This window comes from Octopus sinensis, linkage group LG14, assembly GCF_006345805.1.
Source record: "Octopus sinensis linkage group LG14, ASM634580v1, whole genome shotgun sequence".
NCBI classification, from domain to species: domain Eukaryota; kingdom Metazoa; phylum Mollusca; class Cephalopoda; order Octopoda; family Octopodidae; genus Octopus; species Octopus sinensis.
The window spans coordinates 47,255,294-47,267,526 of record NC_043010.1 but is presented as its reverse complement, the minus strand read 5'-3'; the positions used below and the strand labels follow the sequence as shown (position 1 = coordinate 47,267,526).

The 12,233-nt window shown below is 37.2% G+C and overlaps 1 protein-coding gene across 4 annotated transcripts in view; it reads left to right on the top strand.

Moving 5' to 3' along the window:
* Positions 1-12,233, top strand: part of LOC115219226 (exocyst complex component 6B) — a 131,699-nt gene that overhangs the window by 82,292 nt on the left and 37,174 nt on the right. For all 4 annotated transcript variants that reach the window (XM_029789361.2, XM_036508990.1, XM_029789362.2 and 1 more), the window contains exon 3: positions 9,220-9,358. In XM_029789361.2, coding sequence (XP_029645221.1) covers positions 9,220-9,358 — 139 coding nt within the window. The remainder of the gene's footprint in view (positions 1-9,219; positions 9,359-12,233) is intronic.

Below are 12,233 nucleotides of genomic sequence, written 5' to 3'. Positions count from 1 at the left end.
TCCACTCGGCTATTGTATTTCCTCAGTTATTTGTTGCTGAATGTTTAGAAAAGCCACGACACACTAATTAATTACATCAGTGTAAATAATTGCAAATAATTAGTTTCCACTTCAGAGTTGATAGAAGGGTGTGAAATTTAAAACGTAAACTCCAACAATTTATATACACAATTGTTCTCAATTTTCAGAACCAACCAACCTGTAAAGAAACTTGACATTGTATCTGATTTTTAAAATGTGTTAGGAAGTGAAAGAAATATGAAATATCTGGCTAATAAGGGGTGGAGATTAATAATAATTTAGCATTTCAGATTCACCTAATTAAGTTACTCGTTTGGTGAACCATTGTTTTTTTTTTCTTTTTCAGGGAGAGGTGGACACTTGCTCTTACTCTCCCTCTCATTTTCGTCATCATCTACTATATCTCTAGCAAAGCTCTTTTTGAATCTCTCATATTCCAGTTTTATCTTCTAAACATGCTCATTAAATTTGTCCTTCATTGTTATTCTTCCCCTGAAATTGCTAGCCTTGTGTCAAAATTTGATACTATTATTCTCATTATTAGGTGGTGAGCTGGCAGAATTGTTAGCACACCAGGCTAAATGCTTAACAGTATTTCGCCTATGTCTCCGTGCTGAGTTCAAATTCCGCTGAGGTCAACTTCGCCTTTGATCCTTTTAGAGGTTGATAAATTAAGTACCAGTGTAACACTGGGGGATCAATGTAATCTACTAGTCCCCTCCCCACAAATTTGAGGCCTTGTGCCTCCAGTTAAAAGGATTATTATTATTATCATTATCATTTAAGACATCACAGTTTCCAATACCATGATCTTGTTGATTGAAGATATTGTGTCTACCAGAGGTGGTTTGTACTGTCTGTCAAGTCAAAACAAGGACCTCAGACAGACAGTAACTTTACGTAGTATGTGTGCAGGGTCATTAAAATGTCAGAAAAAAAATGCCTTGTGATACTTTTTCCTGATTCTTTACATTCAGAGTTCAAACCTTACCAAAGTCAACTTTGCCTTTTGTTCTTTTGCGGTTAATTAAATAAAATATTAATTAAGTACTTGAGTCAATGAAACTGACTAGCCCATCCCCTCCCTTCCAAACTGTTGGCCTTGTGGCTAAATTAAGAATTTATTTTGGTTGCGGACTGACAGAATTGTTAGAGCATTGGTAGTGGTTGCAGTGGTGACTGTTGTATGTTAATAAATGAACGAATGAATGACTAAGAATGTGAAAGTGTCTTTGACATTTCAGGCTCTTCAGAAAATTTGATAATTAGAAATAGATGTACAGAGGAAAGAAATTAAAAAAGAAATGTGACAGCAAGATATATTCTTCTGTGTCAAGTCACTGATATACATATATATGCATGTGTATATATATATATCACATAAAAAGCATCATCCGATTCGTGGCCGTTGCCAGCTTCGTCTGGTTTCCGTGCCGGTGGTACGTAAAAAGCACCATCCAATCGTGGCCGTTTGCCAGCCTCGTCTGGCACCTAAAAAGCACCCACTACACTCACAGAGTGGTTGGCGTTAGGAAGGGCATCCAGCTGTAGAAACACTGCCAGATCAGACTGGGCCTGGTGCAACCTTCTGGCTTCCCAGACCCCAGTTGAACCGTCCAACCCATGCTAGCATGGAAAGCGGACGTTAAATGATGATGATGATGATGATGATATATACATATATAAGCGTGGCTGTAAGAAGTTTGCTTCCCAGCCATATGGTTCTGGGTCTTATGAGTGGATTTGGTACATGAAAATTGAAAGAAACCCATCGTATACATATGTGTGTATGTGTCTGAGGATGTTTCTCACCACTGCTTGATAACTAGTGTTGTTGTTTTTACATCTCTATAACCTAGCAGCTCAGTAAAAGAGCCTGATATAATAAGTACCAGGCTTTTAAAAAAAAGTACTGAGGATCAACTCATTCTACTAAAAATTCTCCAGGCTGATGCCCCAGCATGGCTGCAGTCTAATAACTGAAACAAGTAAATGATAAAAGATATATATATATATATAATAAAAAGGTAAAATAAATTAATTAATAATTAAAGCAAGCAATTAGCTGACCCCTAATTATAATTATGTTTATAATTATATATATATATCTTGCACCAAGGTACACTGATGTACCACAAAGAATTATGCAGGTGCACCATGGGGTTTTATAAATCTAATTTAATGTTTTAGAAAGCTCATACTAATACTTGAATATTCTTGAAAAATGTGTTACAATTTTGTTATACGCAAATACGATCATTAAAAATGAGACAAGTGATAGTTTTCTATACTTTCTTTTTTTTTCTAAAGGTTAACTGTTTTTCATTTTTTAACTACCCTTACAATGTTCAGTAATGTAATTTTACTTCCTGTATGCCATAAAGTCAGAAACATCAAGCACAACATGTATATATGTATGTATGTTTGTAGTGTGTGTGTGTGTGTGTGTATATATATATATATATGTATACATGTGTGTACGTTTGTATGTATTTGTGCATGTACCTCTATATCCTTGTGTTTGAGTGTGATTATGTCTATGGGTTTGTGTGACCATGCATCTGTTATGTATGGATGTGTGTCTCCATGTGTCCGTGTGTGTGTGTGTGTGGATGAAGTGTGCAAGTGTGTATATGGTCATGTGTTTCAGCCTTCATTTGTGTATGTATGCGTGTGTCTGTGCTTATCTGTCTGTATTATCTATGTACCTCTATCTATTTATCTATTTACATACACACACATATATATATATATACACACACATCTACATAATTGCCTACTTACAACTCTACCTGTGTATATATAAACTGAGGGTATTTGGGTATGACTACCTTCTCCGTATATTTCCTATTTAGTACTGGGGATGTTTCATTTATGAGAATGTACTCCTGTACTTGTCTGAGTGTTGGGTCCTTTGGGTGCTTGGATAAAATGTGGATGTCAAGTTGACCCAGTATGCCTCCATGTTGGTCTTTAGTATGTTAGTAGAGTATGGAGGACTATTTTCTGTCATCATATTGTCTCAAATGTTTATTTAGTCTCTCCACAATGCTTCTTGATGTCTCACCTATGTATATCATGTTCTTGTTTTTACAAGCACCTTCTATGTACCTTATGCTGTAGACTACATTTCTAGTTCTACAGTTAATGCCAGGGTAAATCTAACATACCATGCTGTTATCATTGGTGCATGTGGTATTCTCAAAGCTCCATCAGATCACAACTATGTAGGACATACCCCTTTGAGAATACCACAACGATTTTAATGTTGTGTTTGGCCTCCTTCAGAGCTTTCCTAAATCTCTGGGTTAGTTCTCCATGATATTTTTCAGTATTGTACCACATGTTCACCCTGTTTGCTTTGTCACAAACTCTTTGTATCCTATTCCAGTTTTTACTTCTTTATCTAGGGCAGGTACCACCGGTTTCATTACATATAATGCTATCTATCTTCTTTTTAGCTCCCCTGTATACCCGAACCCTATGTTTCTGGTTACATCCAGAGAATTGCATGCGGTGCATGAAGTTCTGTACATGTTTCTTTGTTTTATAGGGTTTGCATAGTGGGTTCTTGAGCAAAACACTTTATTTCATATTGCTGCAGTCCACTCAGCTCTAAATGAGTTCCAGCAATAACTAGAAAGCTAACCTGGCAAAGGACTTGTGCCCTTTTCAAAGGGTGTGGGGAGTATTGTGTCTCAGTCTCTTATACTCCGTAGAAACCATTTTAAGTTCTGGTCTTACAAGTCCTGGAGCTCTTGTCAGACTTCACAAACAATATTGCAAATGACTGGATTAAATATTCCCATGTTAACAATATTGAAATTGCTCTTTTTGCATTAATATTGGTTTCAAATTTTGGCATAAGGCCAGCAATTTTGGGAGATGGGGTAAGTTAGTTACATCAACCTCAGTGCTTAATTGGTACTTATTTTATTGACCTCGTAAGGATGAAAGGCAAAGTCAACATTGGTAGAATTTGAACTCAGAATGCAAGGATGGACGAAATGCTGCTAGACATTTTGCCCAGCGTGGTAGCAATTCTGCCGGCTCACTGCCTTCTTGCAGTAATATTATTTTCCTCTAAGCACTATCAATTCCAAAAGCAACACTCCGCTGTATTCTACTTCCTATGTTCTCATAAATTCAATAATATCAGAGAGAAGTAAGAGGAGTTAAATAAAAATGACTATATAGGTACATTAAAAAAAAAAAAACAAATATTTCCTTCACTTTTGTTATTCCTTCATGTTTTCTCTATCTTTCACTCTCTCTCTCTCTCACGAACACTGGCTGTATTTATTTAATTCCATCTATTCATCTGTTTCTGTATATCTATCTACCTGTCTGCCTACATACTTACCTGCTAATTCTTCCTCCTGTTCTCTCTCTCTCTCAGGGTTGTTCCACTTTTTTTTTTTTTTTTTAATCACTCCATTGTATTTCTGTTAACTAGATACTGCAACGAGTTATATCATCAGCCTAACCTCTTAACAAATAAAAATATATGCACTGACCCTCCAATCTGACTGGCAGCCAATGCTGTTTATATTTAATTATGATTTGTCAGTGAAGGAATTTGTTTAATGATCTAAAACTTAGCTATGCTCCATAACATTTTCAAATGTTATAGTTGACTTGCTACATTTCATCAAGCTAATTTCCTTAATGCCTTTGATTTCACCTTGTTCGTTTAATATCTTTTGTGTTAGCTGGCAACACACTCTTGCTGTTTGCCTTGCTTGCTTTTTACTTTTGCATTCAACTGACTTCCATCAATAAACAATCCACTTTTATACAGTGCCTTTTCTGTCTTATTCAGTTAATGTAAAGCTTGTAATTCTTAACAAAAACCATTTTACTATTTCTTTTCTCCATTCCAACCAATTTTTATATAATTTGCCCATTGACATATCTAACTCTCCTGTTAATCTTTTTTTTATCGCTTTAAGCATTATTCTAAGTATTTTTTATACTCTTTTCACTCTTTTACTTGTTTCAGCCATGTGACTGTGGCCATGCTGGGGTCGAGCAAATCGACCCCAAGACTTATTCTTTATAAGACTAGTACTTATTCTATCGGTCTCTTTTGCCGAACCGCTAAGTTACGGGGACATAAACACACCAGCATCGGTTGTCAAGCGATGTTGGAAGGACAAACACAGACATATAAACATATATACATATATACGATGGGCTTTTTTCAGTTTCCGTCTACCATATTCACTCACAAGGCTTTGGTCGGCTCGAGGCTATAGTAGAAGACACTTGCCCAAGTGCCACGCAGTGGGACCGAACCCGGAACCATGTGGTTCCTATATATTTATATCATATTTTGCGAACAACACCATCATTGGTTGCAGGTTTCCAACAGATCAATCACTAGTTCACTGCATATATTCCGTGTACCCTTTCAACTGAAGTATGTACCACTGCATGACACAAAATTTCACGTAATGCCCCTTTAACTCCATAGCATTTACACTTGTCTCTCTAAAGTAATGCTTATTTATTCACATTGTTTTGAATTGTAGATTTGAGATTCTGCTGAGGTAACTGTTAATTTTTAGATTAATATTGTAGTGTTGGTGTGTGAGACTAGATCTGATCAGTTTGAGCATAAAACAATATTTTGGTTAGATATGGTTGGTTTAAATGCTAAAGGGTTAAATGAGTAGACTGCTACTTAAAGCTTTGTCTCTATGTAGGCTTCTGTAGGTGTAGGAGTAGCTGTGTGGTAAGTAGTTTGCTTACGAGCCACATGGTTCCGGGTTCAGTCCCACTGCGTGGCACCTTGGGCAAGTGTTTTCTACTATAGCCTTGGGCTGATCAAAGCCTTGTGAGTGGATTTGGTAGACGGAAGCTGAAAGAAGCCCATCGTATATATGTATATGTATATATATATGTGTATCTGTGTCTGTGTTTGTCCCTCCAACATAGCTTGACAACCGATGCTGGTGTGTTTATGTCCTTGTAATTTAGCAGTTCGGCAAAAGAGACTGACAGAATAAGTACTAGGCTTACAAAGAATAAGTCCTGGGGTCGATTTGCTCGACTAAAGGTGGTGCTCCAGCCTGGACACAGTCAAATGACTGAAACAATTAAAAGATCAAAGAGTAAAAAGAGTATGTAGAAAGGTATTCAAGGAAAGCATGCACTACAGTGGTTTTGTTTGATATCTCAGACCCACAAGGTAACACTGATAAAGTACCATAGCAAAAGTAAACTGTACTATTACTATGGTACTTTATATCTCAGTGAACTGAACTTCAGAAAGTTGAATATTTTTTCCACAGCACACATATACCATTGTAAGAGAGGGGATGTAAACCATTGACCTTTCAGTCAATAAGCTAACACCTTAGTTATTCATTCAGCTCCTGTGCTTCTATGTAGAAAAGTTACATATTTCTTCATTATATTTTCTTAATATTTCAAGTTTGTATTATCTGAAGCATTTCCTGAAGGCAGGCTAATTAGATCAGCAATTATCTTCTGGCTATTACTTTATTATTTATGGTTCTTTATCATCATTCAAAAATATAATGATGATGACTAATTTGTTGCAATTAAGAAGGACATCTAGTCAGTGAAAAAGCTACTTGATTTATCTCTGTTCTGCTAGACATCACTATTAACATAGATATTAAAACAATCAAGAGTTGGCGGGTCATCTTATAATGTGGATAGCGTTAGCATAACACTTTATGCTAATGCTATGGTACATAGGCCAGCAAGAGATATACTTAATTATTCAGCATATTCTGTATAGAAGCCAAATCTCTCAACAAATTGAAATTGTATATCTCAAGTCTAGATTTTAGAGCAACATTTCCCAGAAGAAAAACAGGATGACCAACAGTTAAAACACTGGTCATATTATGACGATTTTTGACCCAAACAGATGTGTTGTGAATTGTACATCTACTTATAATCACTGCTGGACATGTGAGCTGCTCCCAAGCTTTATATATATTACTACCCTGTCTCCCTACTATTGATCTGGTCAAGCATTTCAGAGATGTGTACATAGTTCTGTGGAGAGAATTCAGATATTCAGATGGAGTCTAGGAGAGTGGAGACTCAGAAAAGCTAATAAGCAAGGAAGTGTAGATACACTAAAAGGGTTTTAGTGAGGTCATGTACACAGAAAGTAATTCAAAAGAACAAATATTGTTATGATGGTGATAGAAGAGACAAAGAGCAAACTCTGTTGGGTGATGATATCATCATCATCATTTAACATCTGTTCTCCATGCTGGCATGAGTTGGACAGTACAAGAGATATGATAGTAAAATTCCCTTTAAGTTGTACAAGGTAGATAGGCCAGATTTCAGAGGAGTTTCATAATGGCTCAGTAGCAGTATAATCTACATAAATTGCTAGCTACTCACCAGCATACAGTTTTAATTTTAAAATCCTCTTGAACATTTAGGTTTTCAGAAAGAAGTAGCTGGCAATCATACATAATGAGCATTGTGGCTGCAGTTTCGAATCTTGCCTAGGTGGACACAACTTTTCCATATTAAGTATATGCCAGATTATATAGCCATGGGCTGTTGATCTGATAGGGAAATTATGCCTTGCTTGGGAAAAGGTTGGCAACAGGAAGTGCATCTGATTGTAGAAAATCTGCCTCAGTGAATTCCATCTGGCCCATCCAAGTATGGAAAAGTAGATGCTAAATGATGATGATGATTGTGTGTGTGTGTGTGTGAAAAACACCTGTGCTGGTTCCATGTAATATGCACTCATGCCAGTGCCATGTAAAAAAAGTTCTTGTGTTAGTGCCACATAAAAAGTGCCAGTGTCACGTAAACAGCAGCTATGCCAGTACTACACAAAATGTACCCCTGCTGGTGCCACATAAAAAGCACCCATGCCAATCTCATGTAAAATGCATCCGTGCTGATGTCATGTAAAAAGCACCCATGCTGGTGTCACATAAAAAGCACCAAGTAGATTCTGTCAAGTGGTTGGCATTAAGAAGGACAGTCATAAAAGCCATGCCAAAACAAGAAATTGAAATCTGGAACTTCTCTCCAGCTGACCAGTTCCAGTAAAACCGTCCAACCCATGCCAGTATGGAAAATGGATGTTAAATGATGATGATGATGATGATGAGACAATATTGATAAAATGATCTATAAATATTCAGTGCAGAGTGCGTATAAAATATTGATTTTTGGTATAAAGCACGTAAAATATAAACCTGCTTTATTAAAACTATTAGTCAATAGCTGGTAAGATCTTTATCTGACCGAACTGGTTATCAATTTGTATGATATATAGGTGCTAATGCTGCAATGCCACTTCACTCTTGACTTGCATTTCTTGCTCATATATTAAAGTCCCTGTATGTGATGTTAATGAGGACAGTAGATGACTGAGCTGCTAGAGTGTTTGGTAACCAACTGATGGCTTGCAGACTGCTCGTATCTCCTCTCACTATAGCAAAGACATTTAAGCTCCAAATGACATTGTTGTCTTAGCTATAAGTAGGTGTAACAGTGGAAGTTCGACTCACTGCAGTGTTGTAAAACTGATTATTGGATGCAACTCTTCCCAACAGTATAATGCATAGAAGACTGATGAGCTAACAAGGGAGCTTCTACATGGTCAATCAACTTGCTAGATATAATAGCCAACTCACTCTCAAATCACACCATAATACGTTAATGAAAAGAGACATTAAATAATATTAGTTCACCCCCACTGCATGGCATCTTGGGAAACTGAACTGTCTTCTACTATCATCCCAGATCGATGAAAGTCTTCTGAGTGGATTTGGCAGACAGAAACTGAAATAGGCATTTTGCATGCACACAGACAGGCAGACACACAAACACATACACACATGCATGCATGCACATGTACATATGTATGTATCAAAACAAGAGATTGGAAAAAATGTTTGGTATTTATTCACCATTACACATGTTTCATTTCCCAATAAGTGTTAGAGGGTATACATGTAGAATAAACATATGTAGGACATCTATTAGAAATTCATCAGACAGACAATCAAATGATACAAACTTTACATTTGGATGAGTTTCTAATAGGAGATGTCTTTTCATGTTCACCCATTGATTTGTGAAAGGAGGTTTTAAACACGTAGAAATATCTCGCACATTTAATGTGAACATTGCCATTCCTAATGACAACAAACTTTTATTTTCTTTCTTCCAATCCAGGATGAAATCAAAACTACCAATGATGCCCTACAAAAGTCCTGTGCCCCACTACTGGAAAGGGGAGAAGAACTTATCCATTGCCGAAAAATACAGAAGAACATTGCCTCTGCAATCGAGAGCTTATCCCTATGTTTGCCTGGTAAGTGAAATATTGAGTGTGGTGTGAAGTACAATTTTTCTTTTTGCATGATTTGCATTTTACTTATAGCATTTAAATTCAAAGAAAAGGTAAAAGAGAAATAAGAAATTAAAAGAAAGAAAAGAAAAAAGGGATGGTAAAACAGCAAAATATGGAGTGGGTGATGGGCTACATATCCCAGAACAAATGGTGTGCTCAGCCATGCCCTGTGCTAATGACTGCAGTGGCATTGCCATGGAAAATGGTTACCAACACTCGTTGCAGCAGCCATTCCACCTTACAGGGTTCATTTCTCTGACAGGCTGCTGTTATCTTGATTTTGCAGAGGAAATCATTTGTAAGAGGTCCTAGAACACCTGATGTCTCGATGGCAACTGGCATCAATTGTTTTCTCTTGATTTTTCTTCTCAGTTCTTAATTTTCTTTATGCTTCAATCAGCATCATTGACTTGCTTCTAACAAATAATTACACCAAGTACTGTTAGAATGTCTTTTAAATAAATGATTTTCTAAACAGGGCTGATGTATTTTGATGCACCATATTACTAAGACATACTTAATTGGATTTTCCTAACTTGACTTTTGGCTACAGCTTAGGTTTTGATGTTTCCTTTTTAATGCTCTTCATTTTCAATATTCAAACAACTATCCTTGATCAACATCTCACCACAGTAGGCTTCCAAAGTTACTAGTAGCAACTTCTCTTGAAAATAGACAAAATTTGGCACAAGGTGTTATCAAGTATCTGTAGAAAAATGGTTTGGTCCCCAAGGACATTCATGCTGACATGGTTGCTACATTAGGGGATGATGCTCCAGCTTTATCAACTGTGCAAAAGTGAACAGCTGAATTTAGGAGAAGGGAAACCCTTCAAGATAATCCAAAGTCTGGACGTCCTGCAACCACCACCACTGAAGAAAACATTGATCGTATTCACCACATAGTGATAGGTGATAGGCGATTGACTATAAATCAAATAGCCAATGTTATTAGCATATGCCACGAGAGAGTTGAGAATATTCTGCCCAATGAACTTGACATGACAAAGATTTCTGCTCAGTGGGTACCATGTCTTCTGACACCTGATCAAAAGCGCACCAGGTGGATCACATCGCAAGAAAATCTGACATTGTTTGAGACAAATACAAGTGGTTTCCTTGAATGTTTCCCAACCCAAGATGAGTGTTGGGTTCATCACTTAGAGTCAGAGACAAAGAGACAATCCGTGTTGTGGAGACACCCCTCCTCACCTACTTCAAAGAAGATCAAGGTCATTTCATCTGCAGGGAACATGATGGCCTCAGTTTTTTGGGATGCAAAAGGCATTGTGTTTATTGACTATCTTCAAAAGAGCCACACTGTCTGTGGAGAGTAATATGCCAATGCTCAGGAAAACTGATGAAATAGGGTGTTTTTCATCAGGACAGTGCTTTGAACTGGTTGATCACCCTTCTTTTTCTCTTGATTTGGCCTCATCTGACTATCTTTTGTTTCTTAACATGAAAAAATACTTGACTGAGAACCAGTATTGCAATGGCAATGATGTCATATCTGCTGTTGGTGACTTTTTTTGACCACCAGGATAAAAGTTTCTTCACCAATGGGATCCAAGTATTGCAACACTGATGGAAGAAGTGTGTGAACCACAAAGGGGACTATGTTTAAAAAATAAACCTCATTTGATCACATTCCATGAGAGTATCTTGGTCGACCTATGAACTTTTCAGCCAACCCTCGTATGCTGGCATGCATTAGATAGATTGTCACAGTCTAAGTCCATCATTCTCTTACATTTGCCATCTGAACCATTCTTCACTCTTGTTATTACTCTTCTCTACTTCAAGCCACTTCCTCTCTCACCAAGTGACATATTACTGATGTCCATCACACTCTCTTGCCAATGACCATTTCTATATCTATTCTATCACTAACCATAGCTCTAGCTAGCAAACATATATCTACTATTAATGTCCGATTACAGTCGTCAATAAGTGTCTCATTACACTCTGGATTTACTGTCTCTCTTCCATTAATCCTTCCAGCACTTTCCAATCCCTGTTTCACCTCTTCATCCTGTTGTCTCATTTTAGTTCATCTTCTGCAATTACCCTCTTTTCTACCCTCTCTTCTGTTGGTTACATTGTTCAGAACTGACTGAAACAACATAGAGTTGTGAGTCCCTTTTATTTGGCAGAGCTCAAGGTAAAGCTCATTAGTATTGGTGATACAATACAGTGTATTCAGTACACTCTGTAAATTGGTTAATGAATGGACAGAGACACTGAAAGGAGGAAAGGCAAACTCAGTCACAGTGGTATTTGAACTCAGAACATAAATAACTGGAAAAAATACTATTAAGCATTTGCCTCCAACATGCTAACTATTTTGCCAGCTCACTGTCTTGATGTGAATACACACAGTCCACAAAACACACACACACACACACATATGCACATCCTCCTCCTCATCATCATCAAACTTCCATTTTTCACTGTTTGTTATATGTTTATAATGCCAGGCGTGGCTGTATGGTAAGAAACTTGCTTCCCAATCACATGGTTCCAGGTTCAGTCCCACTGCATGGTACCTTGAGCAAGTGTCTTCTATAGCCTTGGGCCAACCAAGGTCTTGTTAGATTTGGTAGATGGAAACTAAAAGAAGCCCATTGTGTTTATATATATATGTGTGTCATGTCTGTGCCCCCCCCATCACTGTTTGACAACTGGTGTTGCTGTGTTTATGTCTCCTATAACTTAGCGGTTTAGCAAAAGAAATCGATAGAATAAGTAATAGGCTTTAAAAAAGTCCTGGGGTTGATTCATTCAACTAAAACCCTTCAAGGTGGTGCTCCAGCTTGGCTGCTGTCAAATCACTA